Here is a 23,108-nt window from a genome sequence, read left to right as displayed (position 1 = left end):
TGAATTGCAAAAGGTTGGTTTGCAGGTGCAACAGGTCATCAAGAAGGCAAATGGAAAGTTGGCCTTCATTGCCAAAGGGATTGAATTTAAGAGCAGGAAGATTATGTTGCAACTGTACAGGGCACTGGTGAGGCCACACCTGGAGTACTGCATGCAGTTCTGGTCTCCTTACTTGAGGAAAGATATACTGGCTTTGAAGGCAGTGCAGAGGAGGTTCACCAGGTTGATTCCGGAGTTGAGGGGGTTAGCCTCTGAGGAGAGATTGAGTCACCTGGGACTATACTTGCTGGAATTCAGAAGAATGAGTGGGGATATTACAGAAACATATAAAATTATGAAAGGGATAGATAAGATAGAGGCAGGAAGGTGTTTCCACTGGTAGGTGAGACTAGAACTGGGGGACATAACCTCAAGATACAGGGAGTAGATTTAGGATGGAGATGAGGAGAAACTGTTTCTCCCAGAGAGTAGTGAATCTGTGGAATTCACTGCCCAGGGAAGCAGTAGAGGCTTCCTCATTAAATATATTTAAGACACAGTTAGATAGATTTTTGCATAGTGGGGAATTAAAGGTCATAGGGAAAAGGCAGGTAGGTGGATCTGAGTCCACGGCCAGATCAGCCATGATCTTATTGAATGATGGAGCAGGCTCGATGGGCTAGATGGCCGACTCCTGCTCTATTTCTTACGTTCTTATGTTCTTTTGAACATATTCTCGCAGGGGAATTGGAGGTGGTGGTGTTCCCCTGCACATTTTGATGGCAAAGGTCCTGGGTTTGGGATGCACTGTTAGAACAGCCTGGACGAGTGAACGGATTGCATTTTGTAGATGGCACATGCTGCAGCCACTGTGTACTGGTGATGAAGAGAATGAATGTTCAGTGTTCCGATCAAGCAGACTGCTTTATCCTGGATGGTGACAAATGTGCTAAGAGTTGTTAACACTCATCCAGCCAAGTGTAGAGTATTCTATCACACTCTTATGGTGCATTGTAGATGGTGGAAAGACTTTGGAGGTGTCAGGAGGTGACTCGTTTGCAGCAGGATACTCAGCCTTTGACCTGCTCTTATGGCTTTGGTATCAGAGTGGCTGGTCAAGTAGAGTTTCTAGTAAGTGCTAAACCCAGGATATTAATGGTGGGGGACTCCATTATGGTAATGCTATTCAACATCAAGATTAGGTAGTTAGACTCTCTCTTGTTGGAGATGCTCATTGCCTGGCAGTTTTGTGGCTGACATTTTATATGCCATTTGTCAGCCCAAGCCTGAATGATTCCAGTTACAAATGGAATTGTTGAATACTGTGACATTGTCAGTTAACATCCCCTCATAATGGAAGGAAGATAATTGATGAAGCAGTTGAAGATGGTTGGGTTCAGAATATATATTCCTGAGGAACCCCTGCAGTGCTATCCTAGGGCTGGGATGAGTGACCTCCTTGAAAACATTATCCGTTGTATATGTTATGACTCCAACCACTGGAGTGTTTTCCCTTTGCTGCCTGGAGATGTATATTTTCTGGGGATGCCTTGATGTCAATGGCAATCACTCTGATCTCAGCTCTAGAATTCAGCTCTTTGGTCCATAGTTGGACCAAGGCTGTGATGAGTTCTGGAGCCAAACGGTCTATGTTCTATGTCATGGCAAAACCCAAACTGGGCAACAGTAAGCTATGGGTGAATAGCTACTGCTTGATGGAACTGTTGATAACAGCTTCCATCACTTTGCTGATGACTGAAAGAAGACTGATTCTCTCAATACTGGTCAAATTAGTCAAATTGGATGTCCTGCTTGTAGTGACACATCTGGGCTATTTTCCACTTTGTGACACATCTGGGCTATTTTTCACATTGTCAGGTAGATGCCAGTGTTGTAACTGCTCAGCTAGAAGGACAGCTAGTTGTGGTCTAATGAGGAAAGATTGAGTGCATTTAGAATGAGAGGTGATCTCTTAAAATATATAAAATTCTGAGGTGGATGAAGAGTGTAGATGCTCTGGGGTGTTTTCTTGTGGGAAAATTGAGAATAAACAAACATAGTCTCAGAATTAAGGTTTGACTGCTTGAGACTGAGAAGCAGAGGCATTTCTTCTCTCAGAAGATTCTGAAGTTTTTATCCCAGAGAGCTTTTAGTATTGAGCTTTAATTATAGACTGACGTGTGGATTTTTGAGTTATGTGGGTTCAGCAGGAAGATGGAGTTGAGGCCAATGATTTTATTTAATGGTGGAGCAAGCATCAGGGCCACACCTCCTCCTGCTGTTCCATTTCATATGCTCTAATCATCTGATGGTTTCTCCTGTTATCCCGGCCAGTAGGTATCAACACCACCAAGAATTGGCCATAAAGTGCTCTGGAACATGTAATGTGCTAAGTAAATGCAAATTATTTTTTCATGCCCTGCCTGCTATTCACTGCCAAGTCTCCTTACATCCACCTTCACAACATCTGTCCCTATCTTTGCTGAAAGCCTCCTTCGTGTTATTTTGTCACCTCCAGGCACGTAACGCAGTCTGAAGTCACCACTTCCGGCATCTCCTTCTCTGACGTGTCCCCTTATTGCTTCGATTACTTTTGTTTCATTTCCCCTTTTTGACTAAAGCTCACTGAGATATTTTCCACACTCCCATTTCAGGAGATGGACGTTCAAAGAAGATTTGCAGAAATGAATTCTTTTAAATTGGAGAACGTAATGATGTAGGTCTATGAAAGGTTGTCTATAAAATAGCTAACAAACACAATTTAAGATGAAGGGGCAATATATATGAAATATCGAATATCTGATAATATGCACAGAGATACTTTATTACAACTCAGGTTGTTGGAAGTCCTTCCAATAGGAAAGGCGTGGTTCCTCTCAGCTTGCAAACACGGCATCGATCACCTGTCTGATGGTTGGTACATCGCCGATTCACTGATGCAACTGCTGCTCGCTTCCGACAACTTGGAATAAATATCAGCGCTGCTCTGGTCTTCTCTCTCGCCTGCCCTCCGCATGGTCTGGTGTCTCCTCTGTGTCAGTGAGCAAGCTGCAACCGCCCCCACCCCCAAGCCCGACCCCCCGAGGTCATCTTCTCACCCGTGCCTGCAGGACGGGACACACAGGCAACCAGCCCCTTCCTCTCGGCTCTTTTTCATCTGTCCCCCTGACATTTTCTAGTTCTCCTTCCTCTCTTTGATTTCCCACTGACATGGTTTCTGTTAAACATTATTAAACTATTAGTCTTTCTGTCGCTGTCTCCTCGTCCTGTACGTCCGACGATTGGGCCATTTCCCCACTGTCGTGATCCTCTCTCTGTTCCATGTTCTGCGCCTCTGCCTCTCGATCTCTCTGCTCCACTCCCTCTCTCTGACCGCTTCCCTCTATCTCTTGGCTATTTTCTCTTTACCACCAAACCTTTCCAACGTTCCCATTCAGCTTGTCCCCGCCCAGTTCTCCCTGACTCCCGGGGGCTCGTTAACAACACGGCCACGTCCCCTTCCCCTGCCGCCGCCCGCTCCTAGCTCCCCACGGAGAGGGGGCAAAGGGGCCGATTTAAAATTCTTCCCGCATTCCCCTTTCCATTGATAATCGGCGCTGCTCTATGAAGCGGGCGTGAGACGCGTTGGATCAACGGGTCAGGAGGATCACAGAACCACCAAAGGGCGAGTGTGCGGGGAGGGTGGCTCTCGGCCCCAGCAACCGCTCCGGCCCGGCACACGGGCACCCATGGGTGTCTGAGTGTGAGGGTGAGTGAGAGAACTGTATATCAGGCTGGACTCAGTTCATGCATGGGTGTCCATGCTGAATGAGCGTGAACATGTGTGTGGACATGTGTGTAAACATGTGTCTGCGAACGTGTGTGTGGATATGTGTGTGGGAGCATATATATGCATGTATCTGTAACATATGCGTGAAGGTATGTGCGAACACGTGTGGACATGCATGTGTGAACTTAAGTGTGTGTGCTCATGTGTGTGCGCGCTCGTGTGTGAACTTATGTGTGTGTGCAGGTGTGTGTGTGCAGGTGTGTGTGTGTGCAGGTCCTGGCATCCACTGATCCCACCCCCACCCCACACCCCCGACATGACTCATTAACTGCCAACACCGAGCTGTGTCTGACTCAGATCACCGGCGGATAATCCAGGTTCCAACGTGTAAACCGATTACTGTAATGCTGCTGTTCCTCACGCCAGGCAACGCGAGCCGGAGGGAGCCCGGGGTCAGGCCAAGGGGACCGTGTGTGAGTGGCTGGTGTGGGGTTCGGCCCCGGCGGCAGGGGCGCGTCATCCTACGTCTGCAGCGATAGAACTGTGGTCCCAGCACAGGAATCCACTCATTCATGACACTCGCATTTCCCCAACAGCGTGAACGCAGCCCCTCGCCCTCCCCCCCCCCCCCTCCACCCAAATCAACACGGATTTAACATGATGAAGAGCTGCAGCATTAAACACACACACACACTGCGGACAGAGGCTGGAAGTTCGGCTCCTTGTGGGAAGAGAGGTTCCAGCATGGGAAGGGGCTTCAGCGTGGCCGCCGAGCTCCCCCTGCTCGCTTGCGCTTTCTCCCTGCAGTTGTTGGCAGCAGTTGTTACCGGTGAGTAACTGATCACTTGTGGCAGTAAAACCAGAGGGCGATCCGTGCCGGTGCCGGGCACCGTGAAGCCTGTTCGCCCGCCTCGACCTGCAGCGGACGCCCACAACTGCCCCCGAGCTGCTGAGCGGGATCTTTTGTCTTTCCATAGAATTTTACTGCGCACGATCTCAGACGTTTGCCGATCCCAAGGCTTTAAATGCCTCCACAGCCCGTCCAGCTGTAAGCCGGAACCGGGGAGGCTGCTTCAATGGGGTTGTATTGCAATGTGGAGGAATGATTTACAGAGGCAGGGAAGGTTCCACAGGGACCATCTGCTGCGAGCAACAACAATCGATGGAGTTTGAATAATCAGACAGGTCACCAGATCCTCTCTGAGATTCCTTCAATAAAAATAATGCAATTTTCAAGCATTGTGAACGATTGGAAGGAAACATTTGTGATGGAATATGGGGTACATGTAGGTTCGGTTGTTTGGTGATGTCATGGTGTTGGGTTTGATAATGTGTAGCCCATATTTAGACTGGGTTTGCAGGTTAGTTGGATGAAAAAGATTGCATGTGTCTTTATTTTAGTTATACGTAGATAATGAAATGTATGGATTGACGGCACAGGTTGGATACAGTTTGGGCAATTGTCTGTATATAGGCGGTTACATAGTTGGCAAATGATTTGGTAATATACGCTCCCAAATATGCCGGTTATATTAACAAGCCCATAAACCGATGCACATAAACTGATATATGATTGAGTAATGTAGTTAGTGTTAAGATCGGCAATATAGTCTACAATGATTAGGCAGACGGTTCAGGTGAAATAAACTTCATATAGGGTGTATATGAGATATAGGTTGTGTAAAACTGAATGTAGTATGGGTGATATAGGCAATATGTACATTGGGAAACGTACACCGCACACTAGGTGAAGTACACTGTCCATGGATATGGTGACATGGTCCACAGATGTTGAGTTTTATGGAAGACAATGATCGGAGGGTATAGATTGCATATGTTCTGTTAATGTTGATGGTATCGATTGGGGAAAGCAGACTTTATATAGACGGGGGTTAAAGGTGTAGTATAGGATGAATAAGATCGATTCCATAAGGATTCACATATGCGGTGTTTGGTGATGAGTGTAATACTGCGGATTTGGAACGGCTGATACAGAACCGAGTTTCTCGGCTGTTCTGAAACAAAGCTGGCGGAGAAGGTAATGAGCGGCCTCGCGTCTTTTTTGTTCTTTCTCGTTGCTGTGTCTGAATCTACCGGTTAAAATGTCTGCTCTGGTCTGGGCGGTGTTTTTCTGTATTCTACCAGAGGGAGTCGGCATTGGCAATGAACCTCTCTGCCTGTTTTCTGAATTGAAGCCGTATCACCCTTAAAAGGAGAAGGGCTTGGAGTATTGATCCGCAGTCGCCGGCTGATAATCTTTTAATTAACACATAATCGTACAGACTGCACATCGTCAAGCATCGGTACTGTGCTAACAAATTGTGCTTGTACAACAGTTATAAACATCACAATGTCTGCATAAGCACGAGGTACACACATTTGTTATATCCCGTGGATCTCTGTATATTACATGTCAGATATATCCCACATTACACTGATGATTTATTCTTTATATGTGGATACTTCCTGATTGCACATAATAGATCAGTGGTGCACAACTATTTGGAGGACCATATTTACAACCCAAACCATTCACAAGAAACATGTTTTATTGTAACGATACACAACCAGATACGGATATTTTAGGTGTGGTTAAAGATGCAAACACCATGGTTCACAGTGTTCCACTCGCTGCCTCCGTGTACAAAGTTTTTTAGTGGCTTTGCCAGAGTGGAGACAGGGATGATGTTCCCCCTACCGGGATGAGCAGTCTCAGAGCAAGGACAACGATGGGAAGCAACATCTTCACCCGGAGGTGGTGAATCTTTGGAATTCTGTATCCCAGAAGGCTGTGGAGGCTCGTTCTCGGTGTCTATTCAAGACGGAGGTTAGTAGGTTCTTAGATATTCAGGGAATTAAGGGACATGGGATTAGTGGAGGAAAGCGATTGTAAAGCGGAAGATCAGCCGTGATCCTATTGACTTGCAGAGTAGGTGAGACCAATGGCCCACTTCTGCTTCTCGCTGCTCCCCTTGTCTCCTCACTGCTTCCCTTGCTGCCTCCTTGCTGTGTCACTCGCTGTCTCCTCACCCCTCGTTGATCCCCCTGTTACCTCCGCACTACTCCACTACTGTCCCCTCACTGCTCTACTCGCTGCCTCTTAGTTGCTCCACTGGCTGCCTCCTCCCTATGGGGTGTCAGGGGGTGAGCCGTTCACTGCAGGAACCCAGCCTCTGACCTGCTATTTATGCAGCTGAGTTTCTGTTCACTGTGTTGACTCCCAGGATGATGGTGGTGGTGGTGGAGGGGCGGGTGGGGGTGGGTGGGGAGGGGGGGAGGAGGAGGAATTGACTCGGGGATGGTAATACCATTTAATATTAAGGGATAATGTTAGATCCTTGCTATTGTAGGGTTGGGGAGTTGGAACTGCAACAGAACCATAGTCACAGAGTTACAGTTGTACAGCACAGAAACAGGCCTTTCAGCCCAATTTGTACATGCCAACCAAGGTCCCTACCTGAGCTAATCCCATTTGCCTGTGTTTGGCCCATTTCCATCTACACCTTTCCTGCCCATGTAATGGTCCAAGCATCTTTTAAACATTGTAAGTGTACCTGCCTCGACCACTTCTGGCATCTGATCTTGGGGATTCTCAGCCCTACTCTCAGAAGCTCCAGTTCTTTAAGGGAAACGTTGAACCTGGAAGTCAACGTCCCTTTCAGATATCTAACTATTGGCAATGCTTTGGGGAGGGGGGTTGCAGTCAGTGTGGCGGCTGGCCTGATAGGACCAGATATCTAATTATTGGCAATGCTTTGGGGAGGGGGGTTGCAGTCAGTGTGGCGGCTGGCCTGATAGGAGACAAGTGAACCTCAATGGATTGTGGGACAGTAAGTACAGGTGAACCGGATGGTGACCAGGTGGGTGTAACCTGGTGACTGAATGTGGCTGTGGTGATCATACATGGAGAAAATATACAGCCTGAAGGTTATATTACGGAAATAGTCACAATGAACACATAATTCAAAGATGTTCTCTGATATCATATGCTGAGAGACATGCTGTAAACAATGAGCATCCTACATACAGATATAGTAGTCAGTGTACAGACATATACAAACATAATATACAGTATGAGGAATTGTAGATAGATATAGTTATATTGATCTGGGCTGAAAAATTAGCTGAGGGGCAGGAGACAGAAAATAGGGGCAGTTGGCAGAATGTGGCTCTTGGGTCTGAAGATTTCTGCTGGGGCTGTAACCATTCACCACTCATCACTCACCTCATGAGAAGGAAAGGTGAATATTCAAGTTTTTTGACAGCAGAAGAGAGGCAGCATGTAAGCAGTGTGAATGGATGTATTCAATAAAAAGATACATATATTCAGGAGAATTAGCAAAATTTTGACAATCAATTCCAGCACTGACTAATACAGTGCAGCTGGTAGAGCTGCTGTCTCACAGCTCCAGTGACCTAGGTTCAGTCCTGACCCCCAGTGCTATCTGTGTGGAGTTTGCATGTTCTCCCTGGGACTGTGTGAGTTTCCTCTAGGTGCTCTGGTTTCTTTCCACATTCCAAAGGTCAGCAGATTAATTGGCCACTGTAAATTATGTGTAGGTGAGTGGAGATTGATAGGAATGTTGGGAGAGTAAAATGGGATTAGTAGGTTAGTGTTGGGTTAGTGTGCTTGCTGGTCAGCACAGACTTCACGGGCTGAACCGATGATGGTCCAGGAGGACATGGTCTGTGTGCATAAATCATTAAAATATAATGGGCAGCGACAGAAAGTAATAATACAAAAATTCCAATTGTGGCTATAAAGCTATGAGATAATCTAAAACTAGAGTTAATCCAGTGAGACCCAACCTGGAGCACTGTGAACAGCCCTGAGCACTACACCACAGGAATTTGGTGAGGACAAACAAGGCAAAGATTACCTTAAGTGGTAGGACAACAACAAGTATAGAGTAATAGAGAGATCCTAAAGTACATGTCCTCTAACATCTGATCCCCGAAGGTACCACCTCTGTAGATAAGGAGGTTTAGAAGGTATATGGGATACTTAACATTTATAGGCCAAGGCATACAATTCTAGGAGATCATTCCAGAACTGACACTCGTTAGCCCATATTTTTTGCCATCATGCTACAAATGGATGTAATGTCACTGGAGGGGGTATGGAGTAGGTTGAGGAGGATGTTGCCAGGGCTGCAGAGTTATTGTTATGAGAATCTATGTGGCTATTTTTTTGGTTGAAGCAAAGGAGAATTAAAGAAATATGATTATAGCCAATAAAGTTATGAGAGATCTGTTTAATGTGAACAGGAAAGACCAGTTCCCCTTGGAAAAGACATTTATAATTACGATACATATACTTAAATCAATTCATAGAAGGATAAATGGGAAGTTAAGAGAGGTTCTTTTCTCCCAAAGTGTAGTGGGGTCTGGAAATCTGTGCCAGACCCTCTCAGTACATTTAAAAGGTACCTGGACAATCAGTTGAAGAGCTGTATCTGTCAGAGCTAAGGTCAAGACCTGGGACAACTATAGGCCATGTGATGGAATAAAGACATAGTGTAAATGGGTGCCCATTGATCAGCATGGATGTGGTGGGCTGAAGGGCCTGTTTTTGTGCTGTATGACTATGATGCAAAGTGGGAGTAACCTAAATTGTTCCTCAGGGCCAGCATGGACACAATGGGCTAAAGGCCTCTCCTTTGTCATAAATTTCTATTTCAGAAATTGCTCAGGAAGGATATAAATGTTCAAGCTGTTTCTCTTGCCACAGATGCTTTTGACCTGCTGAGCATTCCAGGATTTTCTGTTTTTAATTATATAGAAAAAGACATTTATTAATTATAGATGCTACATGAGGTACGTACTTTAATGTTAATTATCTCTTATTCCCTGCAGATGCTGTCTGACCTGCAGAGCATTTCTAATGTTTCTTGTTTACTTTTCAGATTTCAACATCCACAGACTTTGCTATTGTCATACATCTCAGTTACATACAGATGTTATATGCATACTGACCATGATAGCCAACTGCACATGTACATTAAGCACAGTGAGCCCATTGTGTGCAACTGAAAAATAGTATTTCATTCCCATGTATTTATGCATTTCATATATAATTGTATTCTGATGTATTGTACAGTATTTTCATTTTTGTCTATACACTATTTTTCATTCATACATATATACATGAATGCACAGACATAATGCAGTATGTCAAATTTCTACTGATGTTCTGCTTAATTACTTCCTTTCCCAACTCGTTCTTATTTTTCTCTTTTCCAGGATCAGATGTCACTGTGTCACCTGCCCCATCTGAGGATACCACTCCTGCTGTGCTAACCGCTGAGAATTCCTCATTCCTCACTGGTTCTCAGACTCCAGAGGGCCAGACAGGTCCACATATGCCCCACCATAAAGATTTCCTGAATATTTCTTCTCTCCTCAATAGCTCCATTTGGCCAACTCCAGGTGGACCACAGGCTCCCACAGGCGCAGTGTGGGTGAGATCTGTGGAAGTGCAACCTCACGGTGAGGAACAGGATTCTGGTGCTCAGATTGGAGAAGTGGACTGGGAGCAGAGAACAAACAGCAATCACTCTGCATCAGAGGCACTGGGCAGCAGATTAACTTCCCCTCTGCTGGCCAAGGGTTCAGTTCAGGAGCTCATGGGCTGTCCAGACTGCCAGAGACCTGAGAGAATATCAGAAGCAGAGCCACTCACCCTGGCCAGCCCTTCCAATAGCTTGGATGTGCTAAAAGGGGCAGAAGGAAGTGGAGAGACTTTTGGCCTCATGCGAGGGACCACCACGTTGAAAGAGAAACAGGATGCTAGGTTGGTTAGGTTTGAAGAGGCCACCAACCTCCCAGCCCAGGGAACAGAAGGAAGTACTGACTATACACGGGTGGACCTGGAGATGCAACTGTGGTCTGAAAGGAGCACCATCTCCGCCCATCACCCCTTAAGTACCAGTGAGCCTTCTACATTACCCGCAGATTATATTTATGACTCTGACAGTGATACAACGCTTGATTCTTCTGACAAATTTCCCATCGTTGAAGCTCCAGATGTTCCCATGACATCATCCAACATAGACTCCACAAAAGACTTCTTGCCTGACCTTCCTGCCTTGACTTCTCCCCCTGATCACAGTGTTTCTGGTGTTCAAATGGCCACATTATATTATTGGGATGAAATGGCCAGTGAGCTGGAAAGTGAGGATGAGCTTCGACTGACCACAGTCTCTCCTAAGATACAAACTATATTAGTGAAGGAAGAAGACATCACCAGGCAAACTGTGTCCAGTCCAGACTTCATATCAGAATCTTACCTTACTGTCTTCACTGATACTTCTGACTCAGAGACCAGACAAGACATTAGTCTGTCACCCCTTGTCCTTGGAGAAGGCAAGAAGGAATGCAAACTGGGATATCTGAAGCAGAATAAGTCCTGCAAATCCATCTGCGACATGGCCCCAAATTACTGCTACAATGGTGGGCAATGCTTTGTCATGGAAAATATTGGAGCTATTTGTAGGTAAGTGGCAACTTATTTCAGAGGTAGGTTTTGATATGCAAGGCCCTTCAACACCCATGTTTTGCATGACTCCTATCCCACGGTTTGGATGAAGAAGGTCAGCACACTCTCTTTCCTGTACACCATTAACATCTGCTTCAGCAGCCCCCAGGTTAGTGTCTGAACTGAAGGATGACATGTCTAACTTTGCAGCATTCCCTGGAATATAGGTCTGGAATTCTCTGTCAAACTGGTGACTGAGTCTTAGGAATAAATACCATCTGATCCAGAGGCAAACACGCTAGCAACGAAGCACATTCAACTGACTGTTCCTGGCGGCTGGAAAACAGATGGTAGAAGTTGTCAGGCTTTAGAAATTTCCCAGACTTCCTTTCCTGGTGCCCATATCCTTCTTATCAGAAACAGTTATCTCTAGTTATTTGCGTTGCTTGGTCAGAACAACATAAAATAGGTGATGCAATCGTTTCACATATCAATCCCTGCAAGATTCATGAGAATAAGAATGAAAAGGGAAACAGAGGCTGCTTCATACTTCTCAGCTCCCTACCCAAAAATGTTCCATCTCCAGTTCATTGGCTGATGAATCCCTATCATTGTTATTTGATTATTCGAGTTTAAGACCCGCGAGGTAATGATGCAGCGCTACAAAACTCTGGTTAGGCCACACTTAGAGTACTGTGTCCAGTTCTGGTCGCCTCATTATCGGAAGGATGTGGAAGCATTGGAAAGGGTGCAGAGGAGATTTACCAGGATGCTGCCTGGTTTAGAGGGTATGCATTATGAGGAGAGACTAAGGGAGCTAGAGCTTTCCTCTTTGGAGAGAAGGAAGATGAGAGGAGACTTGATAGAGGTGTACAAAATATTAAGAGGAATAGATAGAGTAGCAGCCAGCACCTCTTTCCCAGGGCATCAATGCTCAACACAAGAGGGCATGGCTTTAAAGTAATGGGTAGGAAGTTCAAGGGAGATATCAGAGGAAGGTTTTTTACCCAGAGAGTGGTTGGGGCATGGAATGTGCTGCCTGGGGTGCTGGTGGAGGCAGGTACATTGGTCAAATTCAAGAGATTGCTAGATAAGCATATGGAGGGATTTAAAATAGAGGGATATGTGGGAGGAAGGGGTTAGATAGTCTTAGGCGAGGTTTAAAGGTCGGCACAACATGGTGTGCTGAAGGGCCTGTATTGTGCTGTACTGTTCTATGATTCAATGATTCTAAGATTGTGTTACATTAACCCCCATGGCATTGTCAAAACCATTTGGGCATTGAGGGAGGAGAATCAAATGGGACTATATTATAGACCTCCCAATAGTCAGCGGGATTTAGAGCAACAAATTTGTAGAGAGATAGCTGACAGTTGCAAGAAAAATAAGGTTGTGATTTTAACTTCCCACATATTGACTGGGACTCCCATACTATAAAGGGAGTGGATGGGATAGAGTTTGTCAAATGTGTTTAAGAAAGTTTCCTTAATCAATATGTAGAGGTCCCAACTAGAGAGAGCACGATACTGGATCTCCTCTTAAGGAACGAGACAGGGAAGGTGACAGGATTGTGTGTAGGGGAACACTTTGGATCTAGTGTTCATAATTCTATTAGTTTCAAGATAGTTATGGAGAAGGCTAAGACTGGTTCTTGGGTTGAGATTCTAAATTGGAGAAAGGTTAATTTTGATGGCATCAGTTGGAATCTGGCAGGCGTGGATTGGGATAGGCCGTTTTCCGACAAAGAAATGCTTGGTAAGTGAAATATTGAGAGTACAGAATCTGTATGTTCCTGTCAGAATAAAAGGCAAGGCTAACGGGTTTAGGGAACCTTGGTTATTGAGTGATATTGAGGCCCTGGAAAAGAAAATGAAGGTGGCGCATATCAGCTATAGGCAGCTAGGATCAAATGAGGTGCTTGAGGAGTATAAGAAATGGATAAATGAATAATTTCCAGGATAAAATGTCGGCACAACACTGTGGGCCGAAGGTCCTATACTGTGCTGTAATGTTCTATTTTCTAAATGCTAGAGAACACTTAAAAGAGAAATCAGGAGGGCAAAAAGAGGACATGAGGTTGCTCTGGCAGACAAGGTGAAAGAGAATCCCAAGGGATTCTATAGCTATATTAAGAGCAAAAAAGTAGCAAGGGACAAAATTAGTCATCTTGAAGATCAGCGTGGCCATCTATGCATGGAGCTGAAAGAGATGGGGGAAATCTTAAATGAGTTTGTATGTTCTCCCCGTGTCTGCGTGGGTTTCCTCTGGGTGCTCCAGTTTCTTCCCACATGCCAAAGACGTACAAGTTAGGAAGTTGTGGGTATGCTATGTTGGCGCCAGAAGCGTGGCGACACTTGTGGGCTGCCCCCAGAACACCCTACGCAAAGGATACATTTCACTGTGTTTTTCGATTTACATGTAACTAATAAAGATATCTTATCTTAGGTGTTCCCTCAGACTTTGTGGGAGGCTAGTGCAGAAATTGCAGGGGCCCTGGCAGGGATATTTAAAACATCCTTACCCACGGGTGAGGTGCCAGAGGACTGGAGGACAGCTAATGTTGTTCTGTTGTTCAAGAAAGGATCTAAGAATAAGCCGGGAAATTATAGGCCAGTGAGCCTGACGTCAGTTGTAGGTAAATTATTGGAAGGTATCCTGAGGGACAGGACATATAAGTATTTGGATAGACAGGGCCTGATTAGGGATAGTCAATATGGCTCTGTGCATGGTAGGTCATGTCTAACCAATCTTATAGAGTTTTTCGAGGAGATTACCAAGAAGGTCAATGAGGGAAAGGCTGTGGATGTTGTCTACATGGACTTTCGCAAGGCCTTTGACAAAGTCCTGCATGGAAGGCTGGTCCAGAAGGTTAAGTCACTTGGTGTTCAGGATGAAGTAGTTGATTGGATTCAATATTGGCTTAGTGGGAGAAGCCAGAGAATGGTAGCAGATGGTTGTCTCTCTGATTGGAGGTCTGTGTCTAGTGGTGTGCCATAGGGATCGGTACTGGGTCTGTTGTTGTTCATCATCTATATTAATGATTTAGATGATAAAGTGGTAAACTGGATCAGCAAATTTGCAGATGACACCAAGATTGGGGGCGAGGTGGACAGCGAGGAAGGCTATCAAGGCTTGCAGCATGACCTTGACCAACTAAGTAAATGGTCTGAAAAATGGCAGATGGAATTTAATGCAAAGAAGTGTGAGGTGATGCACTGTGGGAGGACAAACTTCGGTAAGATTTACACAGTGGATGATTGGGTTCTGAGGTGTGTCGTAGAACAATAGGACCTGAGTATACAGATCCATGATTCCTTGAAAGTGAAGCCACAGGGTAGATAGGGTCGCAAAGAGAGCTTTTGGCACATTGGCCTTCATAAGTCATGGCACTGAGGACAGGATGAAAAACACTTTGATGCTGGAGGAACTCAGCAGGCCAGGCAGCCTCCGTGGAGAAAAGCAAGCGGTCAACATTTCAGGCCAGGACCCTTCTTCAGGAAACTTGGAGTACATGGACTACGACGTGGTAGCCATTACAAGGGCAGGAATGACTGCTGGATATTCCGGGACTTAGATGTTTCAAAAGGGACAGGGATGGAGGTAAAAGAGGTGGGGGAGTGGCTTTGCTGATCAGGGACAGTGTCACAGCTGTAAAAAGGGAAGATGTCCTGGAAGGATCATCCACTGAGTCAATGTGGGTGGAAGTCAGAAACAGGAAGGGAGCATCATTCTATTGGGAGTATTCTACAGACCCCCAGTAGCAGCAGAGACACTGAGGAGCAGATCGGGAGGCAGACTTTGGAGAGGTGCAAAAATAACAGGGTTGTTGTCATGGGTGATTTCAACTTCCCGAATATTGATTGGCACCTCCTTAGTGTAAAGGGGATAGATGGGGCAGAGTTTGTTAGGTGTGTCCAGGACAGATTCCTGACACAGTAGGTGGACAGGCTGACTAGAGGTACTGGATCTGGTACCAGGCAATGAGCCTGATCAGGTTTCAGATCCCTCCGTTGGAGAGCATTTTGGAGATAGTGACCATAACTCCTTGACCTTTACCATAGCCTTGGAGAGGGACAGGAGCAGATGATATGGGAAAGTATTTAATTGGGGGAGGGGGAATTATGATGCTATCAAGCAGGAACTTGGGAGCATAAATTGGGAACAGATGTTCTTGGGGTAGTGCACAATGGAAATGTGGAGGTTGTTTAGGGAGTACTTGCATGGGGTTCTGGATAGGTTTGTCCCATTGAGGCAGGGTAAGGATGGTAGAGTGAAGGAACTGTGGTTGACAAGAGATGTACAATATCTTGTCAAGAGGAAGAAAGAAGCTTATCTGAAGTTTAGAAAGCATGGATCAGATAGGGCTCTGGAGAGTTAGAAGGTAGCCAGGAGGGAGCTTAAGCATGGACTTAAGAGAGCGAGAAGGGGGCATGAGAAGTCCTTGGTGGGTAGGATTAAGGAAAACCCCAAGGTGGTCTACTCATATGTGAAGAACAGGAGGATGACTAGAGCAAGGCTAGGACTAATCAGGGATAAAAGAAGAAACATATACTTGGAGTCGGTAGAGGTAGGGGAGGTCCTTAATGAATACTTTGCTTCAGCTTTCACCAGTGAGAGAAACTTTGACATTTGTGAGGATGGTGTACAACCGGCTGGGGAATGTCAACGTGAGGAAAGAGGATGTGCTGGAATTTTTGAAAAACATTAGGATAGATAAGTCACTGGGGCCAGATGGGATATATCCAAGGTTATTACAGGAAGCTAAGGAAGAGATTGCTGCACCTTTGGTGACGATCTTTGCATCCTCACTGGCCACAGGAGTAGTGCCAGATGATTGGAGGGTGGCAAATGTTGTTCCTTTGTTCAACACAGGGAGTAGGGATAACCCTGGGAGGTGTTACTTCAGTGGTGGACAAATTACTGGAGAATATTCTTAGAGACAGGATGTATGGGCACTTGGAGAAGCATAGGCTGATTAGGAACAGTCAGCATGGCTTTGTGAGGGGCAGGTTGTGCCTCATGAGCCTGATTGAATTCTTGAGGATGTGACAAAGCACATTGATGAAGGTAGAGCAGAGGATGTGGAGTAGATGGATTTTAGAACATAGAACATAGAACACTACAGCACAGTACAGGCCCTTCGGCCCACAATGTTGTGCCAACATTTTATCCTGGATTCTAGTAAGGCCTTTGGTAAGGTTCCTCATGGAAGGCTCATTCAGAAAGTCAGGAGGCATGGGATCCAGGGAAACTTGGCTGTGTGGATTCAGAATTGGCTCGCCCATCGAAGACAGAGGGTTGTGGTAGACGGAGAGTATTCTGCCTGGAGGTCAATGACCAGTGGTGTTCTGCAGGGAACTGTTCTTGGACGCCTGCTCTTTGTGATTTTTATAAATGACTTGGATGAGGATGTGGAAGGGTGGGTTTGTAAGTTTGCAGATGACATGAAGGTAGGTGGTGTTGTGGATAGTGTAGAAGGTTGCTGTAGGTTACAACAGGACATTGATAGGATGCAGAGCTGGGCTGAGAAGTGGCAGATGGAGTTCAACCCGGAAAAGCGTGAAGTGATTCACTTTGGAAGATTGAATATGAAGGCAGAATACAAAGTTAATGGCAGGACTCTTAGCAGTGTGGAGGAACAGAGGGATCAGGTTTCAGATCCCTCAAAGTTGCCGCACAGGTTGATAGGGTTGTTAAGAAGACGTATGGTGTGTTGGCCTTCATTAGTCAGGTTATTGAGTTCAAGAGTTGCCAGGTAATATTGCAGCTCTATAGAACTCTGGTTAGACCACACTTAGAATATTGTATTTATTATTGTGTTCAGTTCTGGTTGCCTCATTGTAGGAAGGATGTGGAAGCTTTAGAGAGGGTGCAGAGGAGATTTACCAGGATGCTGCCTGGATTGGAGAGCATGTCTTATGAGGATAGGTTGAGCGAGCTAGGGCTTTTCTCTTTGGGGAGAAGGTGGATGAGAGGTGACTTGATAGAGGTGTACAGGATGATAAGAGGCATAGATCGAGTGGACAATCAAAGACTTTTTCCCAGTGCAAAAATGGCTAACATGAGGGGGCATAATTTTAAGGTGAGATTAGGAAGGTAAACGGGGGATGTCAGACGCACATTTTTTAAACAGATAGTGGTGAGTGTGTGGAATGCATTGCTGGCAGAGGTGGTGGAGGCAGATACATTAGGGACATCTAAGAGACTCATATAGCCATATGAATGATAGAAAAATGGAGGGCTATGTGGGAGGGAAGGGTTAGCTAGATCTTAGAGCAGGATAAAATGTCGGCACAACATTGTGGGCTGAAGGGCCTGTACTGTGCTGTAATGTTCTATGTTCTAAAAGGGAAATGCAGAGCAGTGATAGGTGGACAAAAGAGGGGAGGCAGAGTGGACACAAGGTGGTGATAGGTAGATGCAGGTAAGAGATAGTGATATCTCGCCTCCTCTCTTTTGTCCACCTATCGCTGCTCTGCTTTTCCCTCCTATATATTGGGCCTCCCCTTTTCCTTTTTTCAGTCCTGAAGAAGGGTCCTGACCTGAAACATTGACTGAGTTCCTCCAGAGTCATAGTGTTTTTCATTGAGATTCCAGCATCTGCAGTCCTTTGTTTCTCATTGAGTGCAGGGGTTGAGATGTTATGTTGAAGTTGTACAAGATGTTGGTGAGGCCGAATTTAGATTATTGTGTGCAGTTCTGGTCACCTACCTACAAGGAAGATATCAATAAGCTTGAAAGAGTGCAGAGAAAATTTACAAGGATGTTGCCAGGACTTGAGGGCCTGAGTTATAGGGAAAGGTTGAATAGGTTAGGATTTTATTGCTTGGAGCGCAGGAGAATGAGGGCAGATCTTATGGAGGTAATGAGGGGTATAAATAGGGTGAACGCATGCAGGCTTTTTCCCCTAAGATTGGGTGTGACTAGAACTAGAGGACATAGGTTTAGAGTGAAAGGTGAACTACTTAAGGGGTATCTGAGGGGGAACTTCTTCACTCAGAGGGTGGTGCGAATGTGGAATGAGCTGCCAGTGGAAGTGGTAGATGTGGATTCAATTGGAACAGTTAAGAGAAGTTTCGATATTTACATGGATGGGAGGGGTTTGGAGGAATATAAGCCAGGTACAGATAGATGGGACTAGGAAGAAGATCAGGCGGCATGGACTAGATGGGCTGAATGGCCTGTTTCTGTGCTGTAGTATTCTATGACTTTATGACTCTAATCACCCTTTCAAATTCTTTGGCAATTGCCTAAAGTTCCCACCAACCTGTCAAGATAATATGGTAAAACTGTAGGCATCACTTTATTAGAATAGTCCAGTTCTTTCCAAAATGTCCCTCAACTGATCTGCAGTTCCCACTCCACCACAAGTTCAAATGATCTTGTCTCTGGTGAGAGTGGATATATTATTGTTTGAGCACTACTTATTATTTGAGTTTGTAGGAGAATTGGCCTCTCAGTCTCACACCATGCAGACTCCAGAATGGACTACCTCCCTATGCCACCTAAGTTCCCTTACCCACCTGTCAAACTAAAAATCCAACAGTTCTGTCAATATCTCTCTAATCCTCACAGCACCTTCACCACAGATACAAATCTAGCTCCTCACAGTTGTCAATTTACAGAATAGAGGTGGCATAAACTTCTTGAAAGGCTAAGTTAATTACTTAGAATTCTGAGAAGTGTTTGTTGGACAGATAAATCTAAGTAACAGAAAGAAAAGGAAATGTGAGTAGGTTTCAGGAAATAAGTGAAATATAAGATCATGATTTTTAATTCAGACTTATTCTTTCAAATGTAACAGACTTTAACAGTTAAAAGTACCTCAAATCATTTGTTGTAGTAACTGGGAGTGCAGTCAGTTGTATTGTTGAACAGTGGTTTTCAATCCAGTTCATGGCAATGAGGCAGAAGTTGCGTTTTTTTAGTTGAAGTTATTCCAACAGTTTGGGACCATCTCAATGCAGTTTTCACTTGAAATAGGTCCATTGTTCAAAGAGCACCACACTTTTCAGTTTCATCCCAAGAAGTCAGAAGGAAAACTGATGGAGGAAGAGCTGGTCCTCAAGTTCAGGTTCTAAAATGGAGAAAGGCCAATTTTGTGGAAATGAGAAAGGATCTAGGAAGAGTGGATTGGGATAAGTTGTTTTCTGGCAAGGATGTGTTCAGTAAGTGGAAGGCCTTCAGAGGTGAAATTTTGAGAGTGCAGAGTTTGCAATATTCCTGCCAGGATTAAAGGCAAAGTTAACAAGCATAGGGAACCTTGGTTTTCAAGAGATATTGACGATCTGGTTAAGAAAAAGGGAGAGGTGTATAGCAGGTATAGGCAACTAGGAACAAATGAGGTACTTGAAGAGTATAGAAAATGTAAGAAAATACTGAAGAAGGAAATCAGGAAGGCAAAAAGAAGACATGAGGTTGCTTTGGCAGATGATGTGAAGGTAAACCCAAAGGGTTTCTACAAGTATATTAAAAGGATAGTAAGGGACAAAATTGGTCCCCTAGAAGATCAGAGTGGTCGTCTATGTGTGGAGCCTCAGGAGATGGGGAAGATTTTAAACAGCTTTTTTGCATCAGTATTTACTCAGGAAACTGGCATAGTGGATATGGAAGGAAGGGAAACAAGCAATAGTGTCATGAAACATATAGAGATTAAAGAGGAGGAGGTGCTTGCTGCCTTACAGCGAATAAAGGTAGATAAATCCCCTGGGCCGGATAAGATATTTCCTTAGACACTGAGAGAGACTAATGTAGAAATTGCAGGGGCCCTGGCAGATATATTTAAAATGTCCTTAGCCATAGGTGTGGTGCCGGAGGACTGGAGGTTAGCTCATGTTCCATTGTTTAAAAAAGGATCTAAAAGTAAACCAGGTAATTACAGGCCAGTGAGCCTGACATCAGTAGTGGGTAAGTTATTGGAAGGTGTTCTGAGAGATAGGACATATAAGTATTTGGACAGCCAAGGGTTGATTAAGGATAGTCAGCATGACTTTGTGCGTGGTAGATCGTGTTTAACGAATCTTGTGGAGTTTTTTTGAGGAGGTCGCTAAGAAAGTAGATGAAGGTAAGGCTGTGGATGTTGTCTACATGGACTTTAGTAAGGCCTTTGACAAGGTCCCACATGGGAGATTAGTTCAGAAGGTTCAGTCAATGGGTATCCATGGAAAGGTTGTAAACTGGATTCTAAATTGGCTGAGTGGGAGAAGACAGAGAGTGGTTGTGGATGGTTGTTTGTCAGATTGGAGGCCTGTGACTAGTGGTGTGCCTCAGGGATCTGTGTTGGGGCCATTGTTGTTTTTTGTATATATCAATGATCTAGACGATAATATGGTAAATTGGATTAGTAAGTTTGCAGATGACACTAAGATTGGAGGTGTAGTGGACAGTGAGGAAGGCTCTCAAAGCTTGTGGAGGAATCTGGACCAAATGGAAAAATGGTCCAGAAAATGGCAGATGGAATTTAATGCAGACAAGTGTGAGGTGTTGCATTTTGGAAGGACAAATCAAGGGAGGACATACACAGTAAATGGGAGGACACTGAGGAGTGCAGAGGAACAAAGGGATCTGGGAGTTCAGATACATAATTCCCTGAAAGTAGAGTCACAGGTAGACAGGGTTGTAAAAAAAGCTTTTGGCATCCTGGCATTTATAAATCAAAGTATTGAGTATAGGAGTTGGAATGTTTTGGTGAGGTTATATAAGACATTGGTGAGACCAAATTTGGAGTATTGTGTGCAGTTCTGGTCGCCAAACTACAGGAAGGATGTTAGTAAGATTGAAAGAGTGCAGAGGAGATTTACTAGAATGTTGCTGGGTCTTCAGGAGTTGAGTTACAGGGAAAGATTGAGCATGTTAGGACTTTATTCCTTGGAGTGGAGAAGAATGAGGGGAGATACGATAGAGGTTTACAAAATGATGAGGGGCATAGACAGAGTTAATGCAAGTAGGCTCTTTCCACCTAGATTAGGAGAGATAAGTACGAGAGGACATGGCTTTAAGGTGAAGGGGGAAAGGTTTAGGGGGAACATTAGAGGAAACTTCTTCACTCAGAATGGGAGTGTGGAACGGGCTGCCATCTGATGTGGTAAATGCGAGCTCGCTCTTAACTTTTAAGAGTAAATTGGATAGATACATGGACGAGAGAGGTCTGGAGGGGTATGGGCTGGGGGCAGGTAAATGGGACTAGCAGAATAACGTTTTGGCACAGACTAGAAGGGCTGAATGGCCTGTTTTCTGTGCTGTAGTTTTCTATGGATCTAGGTGTGGCTCACCATTAAAAACCACCTCCTGTTCTGTGTAATCTCCTTCAACACTTTTCCAACTCTGGTTTTTGATTATCCTTTATTTAATGGGTCCGTCAAAAGCTCTTTCTTCTTTTAAACCTACCTCTTTGACAAAGTTTTTCATTATCTCACCTAATATTTCCTTATGTGGTCTAATGCCAGGTTTCATTGTTTATGGTTCTCTGCATTGTCCTGGAAGTTTTCACGTACAACCACAAGTGGAGACAGTAACAAAGCTCACCTTTTAACCAGGCCCCAGTCAGATATTTTCCCATTCAGAATAATTCATGAAATCCATGACTAACAAGCTACCAACCCACCACCATAAATCTCCTGCAAGCCCTTTAGATCTCATTTTACCTTTTGGTTGCCACATAGCTTTTTATTGAACAAACAGCTCTTACATTTGTCAAACTACACTTATCCCTCAATTTCTTAAAATTAATTATCAAGATGAATAAATCAGAACTGAGACTGTCTGTAACAATGCTGGCTGCTCCTAATGAACACTGAACACTTTGAGTGATTATACGTCACTTCCTGCATATTGATATCTAAGGATTTCCATGGCATCAAGATCAAGCTGACGGTCTGCCTGTACCATTCTTCAGATGTTATCAAAAGATAAAGTCGATTACCTTTTTTAGATAATAATTATCTATTTTTAAATGGATTTTCTGATCAATATTATACCTCTTCAAAGTGAGGAGAATCAATCCTACAACTTTCAAAATGAGGTATTTTTTAATGTAACTCTGTCTCTACTGCTCTGTCAAACACTCACAGAACAGATCCTGCATGGGCTAGTTACAATGTAAAGCACTTTCTGCTCTGTCCCACCAAATATTCACATTACAGCTGTAGAACAGGTTAGAAACAGATTAAAGCTCACTCTATTCTTTTCTCCAAACATTCCCAGGCCAAGTACTGAGTACAACTCCCTCTCTACTATTTCAACAAATGTCTGAGCTCCAACTGAAAGTCCATCTATATCTGTACCAACAGAGAACTCTTAGAACCATAGAACCATAGAACACTACAGCACAGAAAACAGGCCATTCAGCCCTTCTAGTCTGTGCCGAAACGTTATTCCGCTAGTCCCATTGACCTGCACCCAGTCCATAACCCTCCAGACCTCTCCTGTCCATGTATCTATCCAATATATTCTTAAAACTCAAGAGTGAGCCCGCATTTACTACATCAGATGGCAGCCCGTTCCATACTCCCACCACTCTTTGAGTGAAGGTTCCCCCTAATGTTCCCCCTAAACCTTTCCCCTTTCACCCTGAAGCCATGTCCTCTCGTACTTATCTCTCCTAATCTAGGTAGAAAGAGCCTGCTCGCATTAACTCTGTCTATACCCCTCATAATTTTGTAAACCTCTATCAAATCTCCTCTCATTCTTCTGCGCTCCAAGGAATAAAGTCCTAACCTGTTCAACCTTTCCCTGTAACTCAACTCCTGAAGACCCGGCAACATTCTAGTAAATCTCCTCTGCACTCTTTCAATCTTACAAATATCCTTCCTATAGTTAGGTGACCAGAACTGCACACAATACTCCAAATTTGGCCTCACCAATGTCTTATACAACCTCACCATA

General features: G+C 44.6%; 1 protein-coding gene across 1 annotated transcript in view; it reads left to right on the top strand.

Moving 5' to 3' along the window:
• The first annotated feature begins 4,461 nt into the window (after positions 1–4,461).
• LOC127574527 (chondroitin sulfate proteoglycan 5-like) overlaps positions 4,462–23,108 on the top strand; it is a 61,998-nt gene continuing 43,351 nt past the window's right edge. Inside the window, exons 1-2 of the mRNA XM_052023570.1 lie at positions 4,462–4,577; positions 9,992–11,243. Coding sequence (XP_051879530.1) covers positions 4,493–4,577; positions 9,992–11,243 — 1,337 coding nt within the window. The 5' untranslated portion in view covers positions 4,462–4,492. The remainder of the gene's footprint in view (positions 4,578–9,991; positions 11,244–23,108) is intronic.

Source organism: Pristis pectinata, chromosome 9 (assembly GCF_009764475.1).
Source record: "Pristis pectinata isolate sPriPec2 chromosome 9, sPriPec2.1.pri, whole genome shotgun sequence".
Classification (NCBI taxonomy): domain Eukaryota; kingdom Metazoa; phylum Chordata; class Chondrichthyes; order Rhinopristiformes; family Pristidae; genus Pristis; species Pristis pectinata.
This window is presented reverse-complemented; position numbering and strand designations above follow the sequence as displayed.